The sequence below is a fragment of the Eleutherodactylus coqui genome, chromosome 10, assembly GCF_035609145.1.
Source record: "Eleutherodactylus coqui strain aEleCoq1 chromosome 10, aEleCoq1.hap1, whole genome shotgun sequence".
NCBI lineage: Eukaryota > Metazoa > Chordata > Amphibia > Anura > Eleutherodactylidae > Eleutherodactylus > Eleutherodactylus coqui.
The window spans coordinates 92,428,859-92,452,023 of NC_089846.1; the positions used below are offsets into that span (position 1 = coordinate 92,428,859).

At 48.7% G+C, this 23,165-nt stretch overlaps 1 protein-coding gene across 3 annotated transcripts in view; it reads right to left on the reverse strand.

Annotated features, from left to right (window-relative positions):
* The window catches only part of ZNF711 (zinc finger protein 711), a 31,031-nt gene extending 14,061 nt beyond the window's left edge, over positions 1–16,970 (reverse strand). The window contains exons 1-4 of one of the 3 annotated variants that reach the window (XM_066581460.1): positions 16,449–16,970; positions 12,135–12,238; positions 11,428–11,958; positions 7,255–7,413 (exon numbers count right to left, since the gene is read on the reverse strand). In XM_066581460.1, the coding sequence (XP_066437557.1) occupies positions 7,255–7,413; positions 11,428–11,958; positions 12,135–12,213 (769 nt within the window). In that variant the 5' untranslated portion in view covers positions 12,214–12,238; positions 16,449–16,970. Of the gene's footprint in view, positions 1–7,254; positions 7,417–11,427; positions 11,959–12,134; positions 12,239–16,448 lie in introns of all 3 variants that reach the window. The other 2 variants (XM_066581459.1, XM_066581461.1) reach the window with 2 other exon arrangements.
* Between the last annotated feature and the right edge of the window lie 6,195 nt (positions 16,971–23,165).

A 23,165-nucleotide genomic window follows, 5' to 3' on the forward strand; every position in this document is an offset into this window, starting at 1 on the left:
TGGGAAGTGTGGGAGAGGAAGCCCTGGTCAGTATAGTACTGGCAGGATGGCCGATTAGGATGTCCCCCACCTGGAAGTGGATGCAAACAGCAGGGCGGCAGAAAAACAGGAAAATCTACATGGAAAACTGAATTGATAAAATGAAACTGAGTGTAACGCAGCGGCCAAAGGCTGCTGTTGGAATTTATTTTCTAAACTCAGGTACACTTTAAGGCTGGGCTCACACGGGCGGAATGGATTCCACATGCAGGAGGCCCGCAGCGGATTCCGACTGTAAGCCCAGCCGGCGACCCTGCATACCTTATTTTCCTGTGTTGTGGATGACCGCAGTGTCATGCGCAGTACAGTTTTGCTTGTTAAAATTTGTATTTCCCGTGATGACGTGGGTACCCGCTGCCCATACACAATGTTGATTGCAAATGGGCAGTGGGTCGGACAACCTCCATTAACTTCAATGGAGGTTGGCTGCGCAGAGTCTGCAGTAAAATAGAGCGATTTTTCCTCCATTTGCAGAATACGCAATTCATATCCGTGAGCGAAAAAGCAATAAGGAAATGCTTTTTAATGCCTACGTTTTGCCGCAGATCCACAATTGGAATCCGCCCATGTAAGCCTGGCCTGAAGGCCCAGTTACACACAAAGATGATCGCTCAAAAGACATGTCTTGAGCGATTTTTGAAGCCTTAAAGGCCTGTTTAGACCCGACGATTCTTGCTCAAAAAAAAAAACAAAGAAAAACGCTCAAAGTCATCTTTTGAGCGATAATCGTTGTGTCTAACTGCACTGACATCCTGCAGTTTTTGTCAACGAATCACTGATCGCTCTCTTTCAGCGTGCTAATAGAGGATGATGAGCCTTATCAGGAGTTCACAGCGAGATACAGCCGATACTATTGTTTCAGCTGTATCCCGCTCACTGAACACAGGCGGGGTATGAAGAACACAGCGGTCCAGCTGTGTTCTTCATACTCCACACGGATGTTAGAAAAATCCATCTTCAGCTAGCTGCATAGCTGAACACAGGACTTCTGCCTGCACGGTTATCTCTAGTGCAAGCACAGCAGTTTACACAGAAGACTAGTACAATTCTCCGGCTTCGCACTGGTCTATTTCATGTAAATGTTTGTTGTTTGTGTGCGGTTAAAAACTTCATTTGCTACAGATGAGGCCAACATTAAAAAAAACATAAAGCAATGTCCATTCCAAGCGAGTAAGGAAAAACGTCTGGGTTGTTACGCACATATTTGATACCTCGCCAGCGGCTTGCCGAAGAGATTGTTAGGGTGTGCTGCTGGGATCAGGTGGGGGTTGACCGAGATGGCTAGGTGTGGATTTCTTTAGCCAGCCAATCCCCCGGGTCTGCTGTTTATATATACCAGCTTCATTGCTAGAGGCTACTGGGCTTTTCTCTGTTTGTTCAGTGGAACAGTGTCATGCGTTCAGTCCTGCTGTGTTTCGTTTGTCATCTAGGTCTAGGTAGGTCCCTAGGTTCCAGCACGGGGCCGCCAGTCGGGTTGATCGCCCTGCATTCAGGCAGGTTTCATGTGGAATTTGTCTCATTAGAGTAGGGACTCACAAGACGAGGACCTTTGAAGCGGGCTCATGGGCTTAAGTATCTTAGCCAAAATGCAAACTAATACCTCGTACATTCTATAGTCATTCCATGTAGCTATATGTGCAGGTATGATATGAGTGTTTTAAGGGTTTGTCAGTCATGAGTTACGTCTGTTTGTTAGCTATGTACCATTTCTGAGTTCGCTCGCCCTTTCCAAGATGTCTGTCCGTGAGTTATGTCCGCTGTTTCCAAGTTCGGCTAGTTCGTGAGTGTGAATGATGTAACAGAGATTTTAATTGAAGGGATTGTCTGGATACTGCACACCCCCGCTTCAGTAAGACCCCCTGTATTTAAAATAATAAAGTGACCTATAGCTACCCCTCTGCGGCTACCGGGGATCCACTGCTGCAGCCTCACTGTCGCCCTGGTAATTGCGGCTGCCAGGGATGCAGTGCTGCAGCCCTACTGTCGCCCTGGTAATTGCGTCTGCCAGGGATCCAGTGCTGCAGCCCCACTGTGGTCCTGGTAATTGCCATTACAGATATCACAGGAAATTAGGGACCGCTACAGCCAATGACAGGCTACAGCAACACCACTTATTCTCCAGCATCGGCACTTACATATTGAATGCCATGATGCCAGGAGTTCATTGGCTGCAGCAGTCACCTGATTTTCTGTGACATCACCTGTCATAACAATCGCCAAGACCACAGCAGGGATGTAGTGGTGGATCCCAGCGGCTGAGGAGGGGAAAGTATAGTTCAGTTTATTAGTTTAACACAAGGGGTCATATTGTGGAGGTGTTCAGTAACCGGACAACTCCTTTAATATTTGCATTTGTTTTCCAATTTTTTTGTGAATCTGCTGTGAACAGTAGGTCCTAGCAGGATGGAGCGGGGTCTAAAACCTTCTGGAGTACCTAATTTACCAATGTGGCAAATTTGGTGCAGATTAATCCAGTCATTTGGTTGTGCATAGAAAAAAAAAAAAAAAAGACAACAGAAATTAATTTCTCTTTGAATATTTTTAATATACACACATTCGTTGTCAAAAAATACTCCTGCCCCAGAAGAAGTTTATGTTTTGCTGCAAAACTTGGCAGGCAGTCACATCTCAAGCAGATATACAAATGATGAGACTTGTGGTGATTAGATGAACGGTCTTGTCACCGGAGACCCTAGAAGTAGTTCCCCCTCTTGGCCTATAAAAGGCTCTTGGATGCTTCTTCTGTGTAGTGACTTCTTCTTCCGCTTGTGTAGAGCTTGTTGACCACTAGACACCTCTACGATGCGGAGAAGATATTTCACCCCGTTACCAGAGGGGGCCAATTATTGGGATGTGAGAAGCTGGATGGTCGTATCGATGAATTGTCCCCCACTGGACGTTCTGACCAGACTGTTAGGAGGTGCTAGGATCAGTGGATGGGGGCACACAAGGTGACCGGGGTCAGGACGCCCCCTACAGACCACCAGTAGAGAGGATCATCTGCTCGTCCGACAAGCACTAGCAGCTCCAACTGTTTCATTGTCTGCCATCCAGAGAGAGGGGGCACCATCATTACACCCCTGTGCCTGTCAGAACCATTTCCAGGCCCTTGGCTGAAGCACATTTGGTCTCCCGATGCCCATTACATGTACGGTCTCTGACATCCACAGTCGCCTCCGTTTGCAGTGATGTTGTAAACGATGAAAGTGGACGCTACGGTGTGAACCGGGTTGTCTTCAGCAATGAATCCTGGTTTAGTGTGGACGCTAACAACGGCTATGTTCATGTCTGGAGACCTCGAGGTGAGCGCCTCTATCCTGTCTTTGCTGTGGAGTGGCACACTGCCCCCTGCTGGTGTGATGGTCCAGGTTGCCTTTGTATATGATGGTCAGTCACCCCGTAGTAGTGGTACGAGGGACAATGACAGCTCAGTGATATGTTCAGAACATCCTGCAGCTAAATGTGTTCCTCTCATGACGGCTTCCAAGAGGCAGCAGGATAATGCTTGGCGGCACACAAGAGGGTCACAGGAACCCCCACAACACTGGCACACTTCTGTGGCTGCCCCGGCACCAGATTTATCACAAATAGAACATATATGGAACAATCTGGGACGCCAACTTCAGCAGCCTACGAGTGCGCACATCTCATCCATGGCTGCCCGTATCACATCTTGTATCCAAGCTAGAGGCGGTATAACAGGGTACTAGAGCCTCCATGCCCGTCTGTATCACATCTTGTATGCAAGCTAGAGGTGGTACAACAGGCTACTAGAGCCTCCATGCCGGCCCGTAGCACATCTAGTATCCAATCTACAGGCGGTACAACAGGGTACTAGGGCCTCCATGCCCCCCTTATTACATCTTGTATCCAAATTAGAGGTGGTACAACGGGGAAACTAGAGCCTCCATGCCCTCCTTATCACATCTTGTATCCAAGCTAGAGGCTGTACAGCAGGGTACTAGAGCCACCATGCCTGCCTGTATCACATCTTGTATCCACGCTAGAGGTGGTACAACAGGGTAGTAGAGCCTCCCTACAAGGATCAGTTCTTCACAGAAAATGTTGCTTTTGCTCTGATATTGTAGTCACTTGTATCAATGTTACAATCACACAGAGAAAGTTTTATTTATTTATGACAACCCCTTCTAGGTGTTTGATATTTTTGACAATGAGTGTATACATGATAAAGGCAGAAATTTATTAATATACTCTTCTGTATAATTTATATACGGCTTTCCCCCATAGTGTTATACCTCTCCGGCCATCTGTTTTATAGAACACTCCTGCTTCGGTCCTCTGGCACTGGGAAGTGTAGAAGCCGTACTGTGTTACAGACAGCTTCTCCTTTTCACAGCGCCCCTTCCCTGCCCGCCCCATGCAGTCCTCTGGGAAACTTGGTATGCAAATGACAGATTATATAATGCACCTACAGCGCCACCTATTGGAAGGTAGCTTCTGTATACGTTAATATCCACCCTTCTCATAGGCCTAGTAACATGACTTATGATACAAGCCCACCCAGAGTCTTCTCCATAGGGAAGAGATCCCATCTATAGACAGCTGTTTCAGGGTTTTTGCCCCTCGTCAGTGTAGAGTAGGGTTTTGGTTGGCTGGGTGAGAGGCCTGTGACGTGGTTAATGTGGGGGACTATTTCTTTTTTGTGGAAACCACCAAGTAAGTGCAAGGAGAATTACATCATGTTCACATGGCAGAGAACTATCAGCTCCATGTCGAACTTGGACAATGTGGATTTGATTTTTCCATCTACGGCAGAACTCCAAGACTGAACATTGGAGCTCTGCCCTGGATTTTCATGCTAATCTGGGTGCAGAATGGGGCAATGCTGCGTGAATCCAGATGTAGGTTCCCAAGCCAACCAACATGAGAATTCATTTTTTCGTAATGCGGATTTCAAAAATCCATTTATCTGAACCACATGAACTACGCTGCAGTTACAGAAAATTAAACAGAATGCTAAAATGTTAATTTCGACCATGTGAATGAGGCTTTATAGGCCCATGCTACCCTAGGAAATGGCACAATGCCTCCGCAATACCACTCACATCACAGGTCCCTCACTCAGCCAACCAGAACCCTACTGTGCACCAATGAGAGGCAAAATCCCTGAAACAGCTGTCTGTAGATGGGTGTATTTTCCTTATGAAGACGGCTTTGGTTTGGCTTATATTCTTTATAAAGCTGTTGATTTCGCGATACCAGACAGCAGTGCATTGTGGGAGCTCATAACTAACACACCTAAGGGCGAGCACCCACTGGCGTTTTTTTACCTGCGTTTTGCGTTTTTCCTGCACAGGCATAGAGATAACATGTGTTCCTGTCCACTGGCGTTTTTTTTGCGTTGCGTTTGCGTTTTTAACATAGGAACTGTCAGTTGCAGATGTGTCCCTATTTTTCTCCTAATGCACCCATGAAAGTCAATGGAAATTAATGGAAACGCGGCGAAAACGCCGCGAAAAACGCGCGGAAAAATCGCGGGAAACGCGGCGAAAACGCTGCGTTTTTTTTCCCGCGGAAAACGCAAACGCCAGTGGGTGCTCGCCCTAACAGTAGGAGAAAACAAGCAGCTGTCTGTCTCCAAGCAGCTCTGGATGGGGAGAAGAAAAAAAATGAAATAACTCAAACTGATGCAAAAATAATAAAGCAAAAGGATTTGTTCTTTTACTTCCAGGTTTAAACTGTGAAACATACAGAGCAAAATGACACTTAAAGGGGGCGGTCTGAGGGCAAAGGGCTATTGTGGTACAACTCCTCTAAGTCTATCACCCATCCATTGGATAGGCGATTCAAGTCTGATTTGTGGGGGTCTCATATCCACCTCTTCTCCTCATGGTTCGATCGCTGCATCCCCCGCAGTGAGGAGATTGAATGGAGCATGCATGGTGTCGCTCTATTCATTCTCAATGGGACTGAGAGCTTGTTCTCAGATATTTCTATCAGTCCCACTGAAGTGACGAGATCAGCGCCATGCAACTGCTGCTCCATTCAATCTCCAGGTCACTGTGGAGGAAGCAGAGTGAGGAAAAGAGGGCGACATGGGACCCCCATTCTCAGGACTGCAGGGCGTCTCAGGGATGAGACTCCTATGATCAGACTTTTATCACCTATCATGTAGATAGGTGATAAAAGTCTATTTTCATAAAACCACTTTAAAGGAGTTGTACCAAGATTGCAAGTTATTCCCTACCCTGTGGATAACATGCTGATCTGAGGGAGTCTCATTGCTGAGACCCTCACCAAAACTTGAGAACGGGGGTTCAATATTCCCCATCCTCCTCACTGGGGGTTACTGCACCCCTGCAGGGAGAAGACTGAATGGAGGACTGGTCGTGCCAGTGCCCTCCATTCACTTTCCACGGGACTGCAGAGATAAGGAGTGGCTGCTGCTCACTGATTTCCATCAGCCCCACTGAATGAATGACAACTGCATGTCCTCAGCCAGCACTCCATGCATAGTAATGTCACTGCGAGGGAAGAAGCGACCCCCACAAAGACAGAAGAGCGGGACATTGGAGTCCTGTTCTCAAAAATTGGTGGTGGTCTCAGCTGTCAGATCCCCATCGATCAGCAAGCTATCCATAGGATAGGGGATAAGGAATAACCTGCAATCCTGCTACAACCCTTTACACTGAAATGGGTCGAGCGCTGAAGAAAGTCATACCCCCTCACGCATTCTCCTACAGCTACCATTCCGAAAGTGTCCAACCCGCCACTGCAATGACGTGGGAACACTTCGGCCAAACACCAGCAGTAACTGGCTGCAGCAGTGACATATCCCAGTGACGGAACGTCACTGCTGGAGCCACGAGTGTGCAGCAAGGGACTGTGGGAATGGACGCTGCGGGGGATCGGGTCAGGCAAGTGTGACTTTTTAGGTTTTCATAGAATACTGAGCAGGTTAAGTGCTTCTCCCCTCGCCCCTTTAATATCTGTAGTGTTTCCACAGGGTTAGATTGAAATCACTGATCCCGTCTCCTGCAATCACGGCTCTGCCCCGTAGGTATACACAGGCAGACCCGCCCAGCGCTCTCAATGCTGCAACGGTGTAAAAATGGTGTGTAATCCTGAAATAAAAGCTGTTCAATCAGCGGCTGATGTGAGATGATAAGCGGCGGCGAGCCGATACAAGGTAATACATATTCACAATGATTTCACGGTGAGATGGTTTGATGGGAGGGTGTGAAGTGTACTGACCTATTTCCACATCATCATCTGCCTCCGCTTTGAATATGTAAACTTTAATCACCTCTGAACCAAACCCATCTTCTTTAGACGCCGCATCCCCATGGGAAACCTCTGTGCTGATTTTTAGAGGAGTGCTACCGATGCGTTCTAACTTGTCCCCGACGTCATCTACTGGATGAAGCAAATGTATTTACATGGCATTAATTAACCGTGAGGAGAGACATAGTGCGCTGAGAAGAACAGTCACCAGACATGGCTACAGGCATGAAACCCCTACAAAGTGACAAACCTGTGCATATACATTTAATGAGGAGGTGCAGGAGCTCAAATCCACAGAATATCCTCCAGGTCCCGGATTTCTTGCAGAAATTGTGCATTTGTCCCCTTTTCACTTGAATAGCCGCTGCAAAGAAATCTGCAAGCACATGTTTCCGGTCAACAGACCCGCAGAGCGGGTCAAGGAACTACTGCTCGGTGCCATGACCGAAGTCTTATTCTGGGCATCCATCCGGTGCAGGCCAGGCTTTCCAATGGTCTCCACATCTTTCTGGTTCCAGTAGCTAGGACCAGAAAGATACAGAGACCCCCAGAGACTGCGCCAGGAAGATACTCATACATGACAGGTAAACAGTTTGTCCGGGGGGGGGGGGGGGGTGGATGCACAAGTATAAGGGTAGGTTTATATGCTGCAGAATGTCCACAATGGCAGTTCCACGGCATTTCTGCATCCCAAACAGAGTTAAACTCCACACCCAAGGTGCAGGCTTTCACTCAGAATGAGCGGTGTACCTGCAGACGATTTCAGGAGATGCAGCGCTCACCTGCGAAGTCTTTGGCTGTCAGCACACTTCTCCACCCGACGGCCTGTACGGAGCGTGGCGCCACTGATCACGTGCGGATTTTGACTGTTTTGGATGTGGAAATGCTGCAGAATTTGCTGCGGATATTTTGCAGCATTTCTGCCCGTGTAAACATGGCACCTCTTAGGGCATCCCCTACATATCCAACTAAGACAAACGCAGGCAGCAAAACTGCAGTCCTGCACCCTCCATGCATCGTCAGAAGCAATGCTACAGGAGTTACAGCCCGCACTATACTCTACAGCATGATTCTCAACTCCAGTCCTCACGGATATCCTACAGTAAGACCACCTGTGGCAATAACTGAGGCACCGACAGCAATTATATCATCTGTGCAATACTGAGGAAATCCTGAAAGCATAATCTATTGGGGGTCCCTGAGGACTGGAGTTGGGAGGTACTGCTCTACAGCTGCAGTCACTATTCTGCGGGGTGCACAGCTGAGATTTCACAGCATTTCCAACATAAATAACACCATGTATTGCATGTACAAAGCAATTCCACAAGCAAAATAGTGAGTGCAGCTCTGGAGTATAATGCAGGATGTAACTCAGGATCAGTACAGGATAAGTAATGTATGTACACAGTGACTCCCCCAGCAGAATAGGGAGTGCAGCTCTGGAGTATAATACAGGATGTAACTCAGGATCAGTACAGGATAAGTAATGTATGTACACAGTGACTCCCCCAGCAGAATAGGGAGTGCAGCTCTGGAGTATAATACAGGATGTAACTCTGGATCAGTACAGGATAAGTAATGTATGTACACAGGGATTCCACCAGCAGAATAGTGAGTGCAGCTCTGGAGTATAATATAGGATGTAACTTAGTACATAATAATTAATGCATGTATATAGTGACTCCACCAGCAGAATAGTAAATAGAAAAGTGAAAGTAGAAAGCATAGAGATAATGACCGGGTAATATCCCATTTAATTTGGACGAGAGTCGTCTAAACAACTGCACGAGTGTAGATGTCACCACTAAGGTGGTTAGCACTCGTACAGAGCATGTAAACAGGCAGATTAACACCACTGGATCGCAAGCTTCTCACTCATTGAAGGTGAAGCGCTGATCATTTACACTGAGCAAGAATCCTACGATCCAGTGATGGTTTTGATGCTGACTGAAAGGCAGTGAATATGAAAAGTGAATAGTAAACTTTTCGCATTTACACGGGATGATTATCACTCAATTTCATCTGTTAGAACAAATTCTGAGTGATAATCATATCGTGTAAATGGGGCATAAGTGACAGATGTCTAGGGGTGGCCATTCACATTAGATACAAGTAGGGTGATTGTTTTGCCGATGCAGCCATATACAGTTTAGCTCATATTGGCCGTTACAATCTGTTAACAACACTGAGCGAAGGCCGAACGATCTTTCTAGGAACGTTTGGTGAAAGGCAGGTCGTTCATAGATTAAAGCTCCTTCTTCCAATTACTAGAATGAAAATTTCAAACAAAACCAACTTCTTTCCATTCAATGATGGTATTTCATTGGTTGGTGAAAGCGATCCTTCATTGTTAAATTTCACCCAATGAATGTTCATTATGGCAAAATGTTTCATCAATAATAGTCTAATGTGCATGGCCACCTTAAAGAGAACCCGGCACAGCTATGTACATTGGGGATGTGAATGTCTTATTCTGAAATGTTGTGGCTATGCAGAACAAACATACCGTATATACTCGAGTAGAAGCAGAGTTTTTCAGCACAAAAAAAAAAGTGCCGAAGAATCCCCCCACGGCTTACATTCGAGTGAGGTTAAAAGACACCTCAATACTCACCTATCAGCCAGCGTCTGTGTCCCCGGCGTGATGCTGTCCCCCGCGGTGCACCCATCTGATACAGTCTTCTCCCTGGCTTGCTTTTGAAATCCCCGCCATCAGCGCTGTGATTGGAACGAGGGCCAGCCAATCACAGCCAGCGCTCGATAAACCAATCACAGCAATTCAGTGATGTTATTCTGAATGGCTGTGATTGGCTGGCGCTTAATCCAATCACAGCGCTGACAGCGAGGATTTCAAAAGCAAGCCAGGGAGAAGACAGTGGGGAGAACACTACAGCAGCCGGCCGCACTGCCGGGGAGAGCATCGCACCGGGGACACAGACGCCGGCTAATAGTTGAGTATTGCTTTTTTTTTTTAGCTACTATATACTCGAGTATAGCTAGGCTTGTACTCGAGTCAATAGGTTTTACCAATTTTTTGTGGTAAACCGTATTGGCTCGGCTAATACTCGAGTATATACGGTACTTCAAAGATCCGCTCAGTACGGAGCTCGGAGTCTGGGGACAGGACCTTGCTGGCCTCTTTCCGCTCAGATCACATTGAGTGACAGCTCTCCCTATACACAAGCAGGAACAGAGCCGTCACCCTACACGATCTAGGTGGGGAAAGGTTGATGCAGAGCTAACCCCGGACTCCAAGATTCGGTACACGAACATCTTCAAAGCATGTCTATTCTGAAATACCGGAACGTTGGAGAAGATGACCTATATACCCCCAATGTACATACCTGTCCTGGGTTCATGTACAATGCAGCTGGTGCCAGGTTCCCTTTAACTGTACAGCATACTATATGTGTAGGTACTTACACAACCAACATACAAGGGCATGTGATGGGAGAGTACAATTAACTGAGGCTCTTAATTACAGCCTCATGAGAAGTACAAGTTTAAGGAGCCCAACATGAAATCGGGGCTCTCGGAGTTTGAAACCTCCATCATATATTCTGCAAATAAAAAACACAATATAGGATTTAGAAAAGCCATAATGTATATAATGAGTATCTGTTACTACTCCCTCCCAAGCAAAATACACAATTGAAAAGGTGTTCTGGTTTATCATCACATTAGAGTTTATATCTACATTCAGTAAAAAAAAACAAAAAAAACTATAATTTGGTACCTCATGGAATATACTGGATTGTTTGTGGCTTGACTTGACAGGCTAAGGTAAGGGCGTCCCCTGGGGGTCCACATCATCCCTCCGGCAACTACTTGACACTCATGTGGCTGCCATGTTGAATGGCTATTACGTCTATGTTGGCTGTTGCATTGAAAATTCATCTTTGGCACTTTAGGTTTGACCTCAGAGCTGCCAAGAGCTACAGGGGATCTGGAGGATGATGTGGAGACACCAGGAGCAGGTAAGTACATTACAGATGCCTGTAGCCAATGACTTGGTGGTCCCAAGAAAGATGGATTATTGACCTCAGCGATTCAATTGAAACGCCACCTACAGCTTTAGGGTGAAGACTCCCTATAAACTGTAGGTTTTCTCCTGGCATGCTACATGAGAAGAGCGTAACTTACATGATATCATCAGGTAATCTTCAGCAGGACCTTTTATATCATCCTCATCCTCCGTTTTAATGGTTACTGAGGAGCCGGCAGCCTGGATGTCAGGGGAATGAATGATGGTATCTGAGTCACAACTGGCCACCAGAACCTCCTGGGAAACCATGGTGGGAGAATGGGATCCCGACATTGCGTCCTGCACCACCTGGGCCAACTGACCATCCGTCCCGGCAACAAGATCGGCCACAAACACTTGGTCGGTAACCGTTTCGGTAATAATGTCGGATTCTAAGACGTGGTGGCTGCTCTCCAGTTCCTCCTCAATAGTGATGTCAGTTTCAAGGACGGCCTCCGGTACAATGACGCTCTCCGTGACAACGTCATCCTCGCTGATGATATCTGGACCCTGCACAACCTCATTTGACAATTCCTCCTGCGTCAATGTGATGTCATCATCTGTAATGACATCGGAAACTAACACAGCCTCTGGAACAGAGACAACGATGTGGTCGCCATCGACATGGGCTGTGCCAGCCATCCCGGCCACTGTGGAGACAAGCAAGGAAGTTACAAGAGGTTTACACCGGAGGACCGTTCTCCGCACTCATCACAACACACCCACATGGACCCTTGTATTACATGTATCTGTTATTAATGAACACTTTGCTATGATCTGTACAGTTTTCTGACCCAAGTAGTAAACATAAAGAGGACGGTCATACCAAAGTCCTGCATGATCATCGCATGTGGAAGTTTGGCTTCTTGTATCTGGAGTTCCAGCCCTCCGCCTCCCGGATCCATGGCTATTCCGAGTCATTCACAAAACCTGTTGGCAAATAAAGACTCGTGACAACGGATATCCTAAGAGGATCAGTATGAGCGCTGGGTTGTGTGGGTGTTAGTTCAGTACCTAGTCATAGTACAGGGCAAGTGTGACAGCCCCATCCACCCACTGGCGCCGGACTGCACAATGCTACCAACTGGAAGAAGAATATGTCCCCAACATCTGGCCTGATTTATGCAGAGGTGGGAAGGGGTTAAACAAACCAAGGAATCTAGGAGAGGTTTATATGGGGTTAAACTGATGAGTAACAATAACCCTCAAAACCAGAGTTTGGAGTCCATTTGAAGAGTCCATCTGGGGCCTGTGCTGTGAGCTGGCCTCTCCCCTCATCATGAGAAGGATACAAAGTAGAGCGGATGGGAACATTGTATCGAGGTGACAGCTGCATAGTATGGCGGTGCTGTGTACACAGAATGGGGACGGGTACAGGACAGATACATACGATGGCGGTGGTAGGCCACGGGCAGGTACATAGTATAGGGGTGACTGGTACAGAATGGTTACATAGTATGAGACACAGGACAAGTATGACAATGAGGGTGACAACTATAGGACAAGTACATAGCATGGGGTGACTGATACATAGTATAGATGTTATGGTTACATAGTAGGGAGGGTTAATAAGTACAGGATGGGTACACCGCATGATGGTGATTAGCACATACAGCGGGTATAAACAGTCCACACCCTGATATAAGGCCAGGTTTTTGTCATGTTAAAAACTCCAACAAAGATTTATCTTTTCAGATGTGTTTCCCCGACATCATGGGAGCCGACATCATGGGAGCCGACATCATGGGAGCCGACATCTGTGCAATCCACTGGAGAAGAAACTGACATCTTTTAGGGTGAAAAAAACCCTAAAATAGTGTGATTGTGTAAGTATGCACATCCTAAGACTAATACTGTGCTGACGCGCCCTCTGACTTTATGACAGCAGTCAGTCTCTTTGGGCAGGGATCTATCAGCTTGGCACATCCTGACTTGGCAATCTTTGCCCGCTCTTCCTTGCAAAAATGCTCCAAATCTGTCAGACTGTGAGGGCATCTCGTGTGTAGCGCCCTCTTCAGGTCACCCACAGATCTTCAAATGGGACTCAGGTCTGGGCTCTGGCTGGGCATTCCCAGTCTCTGCTCTTCTTCTGGTCCCGCCGGCCTCTTGGTGATTTGTAGATCTGCTTTGTGTTGTTCTGCTGAAAGGTGAAATTCCTCTTCATCTTCCGCTTTTTAGCCGAGACCGGAGGGTTTTAGGCAAAAATGGACTGATATTTGGGACAGTTCAGAATTCCCTCCCCCTTGACTAAAGCCCCAGTACCTGCACCATAACAGCCCCCACATAATGCTGCCCCACCATCCTCACTGCGGTCTGGGGGTCTTCTAGTGACGGCAGTGTTGGCTTTGTGCCAGTCATCCCTTCTGAAATTATAACCAACAAGTCCCCCTCCGTCTCATCAGACAGAACACGTTCTCCACGGACTTCTGGCAGACGGGATGGAGGTTTGGGTAAAATATGGCGGGGCTTGAATGTTCTTCTTTGCTAGAAGAGGCTTCCATCTTGCCCCCCCCCCCCCCCTTTCCCCCACAACCCAGGCGTATGAAGAACACGGGAGATGATTGTCACATGACTACACAACCAGGACTGCCAAAAACTCCTGCAGCTCCTCTAATGTTGTGTCGGCCTCTTGGCCTCCCGGAACAATGTTCTTCTGGTCTTCTGAGGGTCGCCCAGTTCTTGGTGAGGTCATTGCTGTGCCAAATGTTATCCCCTTCTTGCTGATGGTCTCCCCTGTGCCCCACGGTACATGTAATGACTTGGAGATGTTTTGGCCCCCTTCTTCTGACTGACACCTTCCAACAATCAGATCCCTTTGATGTTCTGTAAGATCTTTATGGACAGACTAAAGAAATGTCAGGAAAATCCTCCTGGAAGAGCCGAACTTTATATGGAGGAGCCAGTAAATAACGGCAGCGGAGTGCTGACTAATGAGGTTAAGGCCGGGCTAACACGAACAATTCAGAGTCCGCATGTGTGTTCCCGCAGCAGACTCCAGCTCTGACCCCGGCCGGCGACCCCGCATGCCTGCTATTTCTGTACTGCGGATGACCGCGGACGCTCGCTGTCAGTCATGTGCAATACAGATTTGTTTTTCCCGCGCCGTCGCTAGGGTATGATGCGGGTACCCAGAGCCCACATGCGGGTCAGACGGCCTCCATTGACTACAATGGAAGCCGTCCTCGCGGGGTCTGCAGCAATATAGAGCGTGCTGCGATTGTTCCTCAGCTCGCGGAATGCACAATTTGTGTCCGCAAGTGTGAAGGAAAAAGCCATTTTTACGTACCTTTCAATGCATGCTATTTGCTGTGGATCCTCCGTGCGGCGCAATAGAAATCCATTCGCATGAGACGGGCCTTAATGTGATTGGCTGATTCTGAACACAACCCCATCCCCAAATACAGGAGGGTGTGAACACTTTCGCAATCGCATTATCTTTACTTTTCCACCCTAAGGCCAGCATCACACCGCCATAAGCACATTTACACTGCGGATTGGCGCAATGGCGTTGTATTTATGTGCAGGCCCGCCCCCATCGATTCCAATGTGCTATTAGATTAGTGTGATCTGTGCAGCCATCGCCGATACGCAGGAAGATACAGCAAGCTGCAGGGCGCTTTTTGCAAACTAAGAGGCGCACAATCCACTTATGTGATCGACCCCCTGGAATTACACTTTGCGTGCGCAATACTAGTGTGTGGTGTGAATGAGCCCCAATGATTGCAGTTGGTTCTCCAGTGGATCGTACAGATGACGGGTGACATGGCGGAGGTGGAAATCCATCTCTGTCCGATGGGAGTATACTATAGGGGTGACAAAGGAAGGATATATAGTATGGGGGGGGGACCACCAGCATGGCAGATAGCATTGGGTGGGAGGACAGCTAGTGGACAGGGACATAACATAGCATGGCGGGGGGACAGCTACTGAATGAGCACATAACGAGGAGGGCGAGAAGTTACCGAACGGCACACAGTATGTAGATGATGAGCGTGGGGCAGGTACACTCTATGGCAGAGCAGATACAGCTCGGAAGGAGGGGGCAACAGGGGGTAAACAGCTCAGGAAAAGGGGCGGCAGGGAGCGACAGAAACGACAGGTGGGGGCAACCAGGGGGCGGGGGGGGGGGGGACGGGGGACACACTGCTCAAGAGGAGGAGGGCGACGAAGGGCACACAGCTCGGGAGGAGAGGGGCGACGAGGAGGTGGGGGGAGTGATGAGAGGGAGGGGGCAAAAAGCTCAGGAGGCTGGGTTGGGGGGGGCGACAGGGGGGGGGGGGCCACACAGCTCAGGAGGCGGGGGGTAACAATGGGGGTAACGAGGGGCACAGAGCTCGGGAGAAGGGGGTGACGAGGGGGGGGGGGCGGCACACAGGTCGGGAGAAGGGGGCGACGGACGACACGGCTCGAGAGGAAGGAGCGACCGGGTATGGAGAGGAAGATACACAGCTCGGGAAGTGGGGGAACACAGCTCATGAGGAAGGGGCAGCCGGTGGGCAGGAAGAAGACACACAGCTCGGGAAGGGGGGAGCTCAGGAGGCAGGATAAGGGGGTGACAAGAGGGGTGATGAGGGGCACAAAGCTCAGGAGGCTGGGGGGGGTGACGAGAGGGGGGGGGGGGGAGCACATAGCTCGGGAGGAGGGGGTGACGAAAGGCACAGAGCTCGGGATGGGGGGGGTGACGAGGGGGGGGGTCACACAGCTCGGGAGAAGGGGGGTGATGGGGGGGGGGGGGGTTCGTCACACAGCTCAGGAGGTTGGGGGGAGTCACAGCTCAGGAGAAGGGGGTGACAAGAGGGGGGGCCATACAGCTTAGGAGGGGTGACGACAGGAGGAGGGGGTGATGCTTGGAGCTGTCAGTCTGGGGCTGCACTGACCCTGTTACGGGGGTCTGACCTCCTGACATATGAGGGGCTTACATGCTGCACACACTGCGCCGGGCTCGGGGGGTCTCCCAGCGTACAGGCTGCAGCTGTGTGGCAGGACTTGGGGCGCTCCGGCCTACATGCACGTTTGGGGGTCCTGTCCGTTCGGTGATCTCCCTGGGAGATGGGGGTGCACACTGCGGCCTCCACAGCCGGCCTGTAGGCGGAGGATGGCGCCCCCGGCCGCGGCCTGCCCTCCCGCTCCCCCTGGTTACCTGCCAGGCTCCGGGCGTCCTCTCTCCGGCGGGGTCTCGGGTCTCCGGATCAGGGGGCTGCGGGGGCCTCGGCCAATGAGCGAGGGGAGCGGGCGCGGCCTCCTCCTCCTCCCCCCGGCCCGCAGCGGCCTCCTCCCCTCCGCACCTCACGTCACTGGCGGCGGCGGAGCAGGGAGGGAGAGCGGGGAACCGGCAGCTCCAGGCCGCACCTCCGGACTGACGGTCCCCTCATCCCCCCTCACAGGCGGGCCTCGGAGGACTCGTCACAGGGACGTGTGGCACTACAGCTCCCAGCATGGCCGCCCTCCTCCTCAGGCCGGTAAGCTGGCCTCCATCACTCCAGAAGCCTGCAGACGGGGCCCCGGCACATAGCGGAGCGGCGCCCGCAGCAACCAATCAGAGCAGCGCTCTCTTCTCTGTACCTTCCAATGGAAACAATAAACCAATGGTGTGATTGCTTGCTGCTGGCCACTCTAAAAGCAGCGCTTTCATTGGTTGCTAGAAGCACAACTGCTGCTCTCATTGGTTACTATGGCAGCCCTTTTAGACCAGAAAGCAATGACCTAATTGGTTGCTATAAAGAGATTACAGACAGTGATCTGATTGGTCGTTGTCAGACAGGCATAATCTGGTTGCTATGGGCAACACCACCATATTCCCTGTAGAAATGTTGGCGAAATTCACTTTGACGCAGCAATTTACACAAAACACAAGCGGCACGGACGGAGGAATAATGTTTAATTTTATTTAAACACGGATGATTATTCTGAGGCAATTCTCAGCTATTCTGCCATTACAGATCTGGTAATTTACAGTAAAGTGTTCCAATGCAGCAGCCGCAGTAACTGCAGGAAGACGGACGACCTTGGCGAGATTACTAGGGGTCGTAGTAGTCGGAGTTAGTGCGGAGTTGCGGGCGTCCAAAACTAAAAGGCCGGTTGGCAGGCTGGGCATGCGGGCTGGTCGGCTCTGGCTGTGATTGGTAGTCGGCAGGAGGCAGCGAGGGCCGTGAAAACCTCTGCAACATAAGAGACAACAAATGAGGAAGCGGTATAAGGCCGGCGCAGCCAGCGCTAGGTTATTGCGTATTACGCCATGAGTGGAGTCGGTGAATATACATCGATTTTCATTGATCCATTCACATTGGCGCATAATCCGCACGTAAAAAAAGGACGCATCACGTTCTATCTTACCACGTATTCCTACGTGAGAGCGGTCTAAAGCCGCACACAAGCGATTTTCATGTCTTAAGTGCCGTGAAGAATCGCAAGCGACTCCCCCGCAACAGGCCGGCCCGTTAGTCACTGGTGTCTAATTATACGGACAGTAAAGAAATCGCGGCGAGTTCTACTCCACTCCAATTTCTCGGGACGACAGTCGCCTATTCAAGGCAATGGGTGCGCAATAAAAACCACATGGGGGTCATCTGCACGAGCCGCATTGTTTACTGATCGCTGCTAAGCAATTCTAAAAAAAAGGGAAACCTTCACTTTTTTGCACGCAAGACAAAAACCGGATGACATAAGGATCGCGGATGGACAACGCAATGTGCTGATCAGCTGATCTACGAACCGCCCTTCGTCCCTGTATTGGGGATCATCTTCCTGTCTAAAGCATCATAAACGAGCGCCAGCACTGTGCTCATTGGCGGTCTGTGCTCGCCGCACTGGCGTACGGTACGCTCATGTAAAGGGAACCTTTTACTGCCCGCAACGTGCGCAGAAATGACAGCGTACCAAGAAGACCGGAGCTCGTTAGACGTGTATTTACATGCGGCCATTATTGCGCGCCGTTTGTATGAAGCGGTTCACTTTACTGTGGTCACATTCCGTTTACCCGAGGGCGCGTGCCACCCAAGTACTCCATCACCCGCCCACGAAATAATCTGACCGCCAGGGTCTACCAGCACACCGTTAGTTCCCCAGGTGAATAGTGCGGCTGCGCTCATCTGTGACCACCGCTCCATTCTTTTTTCGGGGGTGAGAACATGATGCGGCCACATAAGATGGTTACTTGTAGTTTAGACCCCGCAGAGCACAGGGTGAGATGGCGATACTTACGGAATAATACGGCTGCTGCCGGTAGTCCTCCTCAGGCGGTTCGTAGCCATTACTCGGAGATTGCTGCCTTCCATCATTGTAGTTGAAGGCCCGACTGGCTGGCGGCTGCTGGGAGTAATAACTGCAATAATACAAGAGACGCGGTTACTCCACATTCACCCCAGTAACGGCCGTCCACTGATCCCCACTAATGTCCTTCCACCGAACCCCTACAACATTACACCCCCAAATCAAAAACTCCGCAGCAGGTGCAGCAGTACATGTACACCGCAGATTTATTGCAGAGGTTTTTTCTATTCATCTGAATGGTTCTGACGGGATTTGTGGCCCCATTCGCATGAATCGGACACTTAGGCTGCCTGCACACGGGCGGGTCGGACGCCGCAAGCAGGATTCGACCCAATGCCCGGCCGGTGACCCCAGCTTACCGCTACGCCGGTCTTTTCTGTGACCAATGTGCCGGCAGGAGGGCCGGACCGTCGCTATGGCGATGACGCTGATCCTTTGGTCATTCTACAATGCTGATTGCAGAATGGCCGCAGGACAGACGGCTTCCTTTGACCTCAGTGGAAGCCGGCCGTGCATAGCCTACACAAAATCGCATTTTTTCATAGCATTCTATGAGCTGAATTTGCTGCAGAATCTGGTTGCGGAATTCCGCTCCGGATTTCACAATGCAAATCTGCCCGTGTGCAGGAGGCCTTATGGAAAGTGGGTGCAATAAATTTCCCGCGTATCAATTTGGCATAGGTTACGGTGTTACTGTGTATAGTACATACATTGCTTCTCCTGTACTGATCCTGAGTTACATCCTGTATTATATACTCCAGAGCTGCACTCACTATTCTGCTGGTGGAGTCACTGTGTACATACATTACTTATCCTGTACTGATCCTGAGTTACATCCTATATTATACCCCAGAGCTGCACTCACTATTCTGCTGGTGGAGTCACCGTGTACATACATTACTTATCCTGTACTGATCCTGAGTTACATCCTGTATTATATACTCCAGAGCTGCACTCACTATTCTGCTGGTGGAGTCACTGTGTACATACATTACTTATCCTGTATTAATCCTGAGTTACATCTTGTATTATACTCTAGAGCTGCACTCACTATTCTGCTGGTGGAGTCACTGTGTACATACATTACTTATCCTGTATTGATCCTGAGTTACATCCTATATTATACTCCAGAGCGGCACTCCCTATTCTGCTGGTAGAGTCACTGTGTACATACATTACTTATCCTGTATTGATCCTGAGTTACATCCTATATTATACTCCAGAGCTGCACTCACTATTCTGCTGGTGGAGTCACTGTGTACATACATTACTTATCCAGTACTGATCCTGAGTTACATCCAGTATTATACTACAGAGCTGCACTCACTATTCTGCTGGTGTAGTCACTGTCTACATACATTACTTATCCTGTACTGATCCTGCGTTATATCCTGTATTATACTACAGAGCTGCCCTCACTATTCTGCTGGTGGAGTCACTGTATACATACATTACTTATCCTGTAATGATCCTGCGTTACATCCTATATTATACTCCAGAGCGGCACTCCCTATTCTGCTGATACAGTCACTGTGTACATACATTACTTATCCTGTACTGATCCTGAGTTACATCCAGTATTATACTCCAGAGCGGCACTCACTATTCTGCTGGTGGAGTCACTGTGTACATACATTACTTATCCTGTACTGATCCTGAGTTACATCCTGTGTTATACTCCAGAGCTACACTCCCTTTTGTGCTGTCTTCCATTAGAAACAGTCAGCTCCTGGACAGACACCTCCTATCAGCTGAGCTTCTAAAATGTACTTTCTGCTGCATCCGATAACGGTTTTGTTCCTGGTGTAGTTTTTACACTTTCCACAATGCAAACTACTGCAGCTAGCTCTATGCAGACACTGAATAAGAAGGGGATGCTAAAAGGTTTCAGCTCTGAGGCCTGCAGAATTGTGAGTGTAGTTTTTGGAGTGTACTACAGGCTGTAAGTCAGGAACCTGGGACTGACACTCCAGAAACTCTTCTCACATGACAGTCCGCACTCTCATACTTACTTTAGTCCGCGAGGTTTCCGTGGTTCAGCTTCAGGCGCGTTCCACTGCGCGGTGCGAATTGTCGGCTCTACTTGTTCACGGCCGCTCTAAGGAAGAGATCAGTGGTACAATCAGCCCAAATCTGAAGCACAATCTGCATGCAGCTCATGTGGATTTTGCTGTGATTTGTTGCAGATTTCTTGCTACTGCAGGGAATGCATCCTGTGTGGACGTATGGATAGTCCAGAGACCCAGTGATATGTGGTGGAGCGCCCTCACTATGTAAGTGAACCCCATATCCTGTAATGACATCACTAGGCGCAGGCGTAAGTATCACAGTAGGTTCTTGGAAGTCCAAGCTCTGCCGAACAACGGAATTCTCCACTAAAGACACATCCATACCATAAATGTGTGACTGGTGGAGGTCTGACCAGAATGTCATTCTGTGACCGGACACATGGTGGCACTGCTGCGATTCTCTAATACCATACAGATACATTATGATTATAAACATCCTTACCGGTGAGATGTCTGTATGCAGACTCCTAGGTGCCTCCTCGGGGATAAACGCCTGGTTCTGATGCGCGCTAATCATCCTTTGCTCTGATTTTCTCCTGAAAACGAGATTTATTAATATTTTATGTTAATAGCTGATAATAAAATTAAAAGAGGCTTGGCCCCAAATCTAACATTCTTCTTTTATATACCAGATATACAGTACATCATATATACATCGTATATCAGACATGAGATCCACACATCTTATACTACGGTAACATTATCTATTACTGCTGATAACCAGCCTGTATATCATGTCTGAGAGGTAGTCACAGCCCCGCCCTCTGGTGATGACATCACTGATATAATGACATGTGATCAGATATGAGATCTGCACAGCTTATACTACAGTTACATCATCTATTACTGCTGACAACCAACCTGTATATCATGTCTGAGAGGTAGTCACAGCCCCGCCCCCTGGTGATGACATCACTAATATAATGACGAGATCAGACATGAGATCCACACACCTTATAGTACAGTGACATCATCTATTACTGCTGCCAACCAGCTTGTATGTCCTGTATGAGAAATAGTCACAGCCCCGCCCTCTGGTGATGACATCCCTTGTTTAATGACATGTGATCAGACATGAGATCCGCACACCTTATACTACAGTTACATCATCTATTAATGCTGACAACCAGGCTGTATATCATGTCTGAGAGGTAGTCACAGCCCCGCCCCCTGGTGATGACATCACTGATATAATGACGTGATCAGACATGAGATCCGCACACATTATACTACAGTTACTCTTGTGGATTACTTCCATGCTTTCTAGTAAGTGACGGATAGTTGGGGATTGATATTACTTACTTGGGCTCTTTAACTGTCTTGCTTCTTGATCTCGTCTTGCAGATGTGAATGAGCTGCGCCGTGACAGCAACAACAAATGCCAGCGCCACCGCGGGGAACACACAGATGACAATCATGTCCAGTGTGCTCCACAGCTGGTCACACTTCTCTCCCAAGTACCAGTAATTCCCATTGGGGCCTCTGTAGAACGGGCAGCTGGAGAGCAACAAGGCAGGTTGTTAGTACCTCACTATACCGGGTGTAGTGGGATACCAGCTCCATATCTCTGTATCTCACTACTGGTGGCCTATAGTGACATAACAATAGCATACTTGTATAGGGAGACATGGACACGCTATGGTATAGTACATTGGCTCCTGGGGGCCCCGGAACATGGATTTCAATTTTGTATTATGGCCTCTGTGAGAGAGCGTAAAACCCAACTGCACAGTTGAAGAGTAGCATGTGAGACGTAGAAATCTGATCTCCGTGTCTCTTTAAGTCCCGTGGGATCGCTGTGATGACTGAAGTAAGGAAAGTACTGAAAGTGGCCCCTCCTGCTACAATACGGGCCGATCATCCAAGAAGTCACCCACCGTCGTCTGCAGGAGGTTCAGGTACCGATCCGTGTTGAGAATCCCTGAAATGAATACAGGTCTAATAACGGCTGCTTGTGTTTGTTGGAGCAGAAGGAGCTACTGTGAGTGCACCTTCCTTACTTCAGTCATCGCAGTGGTCCCACGGGACTTAAGGCCCATTTAGACACAACGATTATTGCTCCAAATTCGCTCAAAAGCCGACTTTTGAGTGATAATCATTGTGAGTAAATATGCCCATCTTTCAGTTTTCTGCCGAACGATGAATTTCAGTTCAACTTGAAATCCATCGTTCAGCAGAACAGTTGATAAGACGGACCGCACACTGTGTTCTGCCCAGGAGTGCTGATAACAGCTGCTTGCATTATCTCAGCTGTCAACGCCACTGGTAGAACAAAGAGAATTAATTCAGAGAACAGCGGGTGGTCCTCTCAATAAATTCAGCTCCTAATAAAATAGGCATTAGTACCAATTAGTAGATTAAGCAAAATGATTGCTCAAAAGCTATCTTTTGAGTGATCATCTTTGTGTCTAAATGCACCTTAAGGGCTGACACCCACTGGCGATATTTTCTTTCTTGCGCTGCGAGAGCACGGGAAAACGCTCGCCTTGCAGCGCAAGAAAGATGCCGGAATAGAAGCG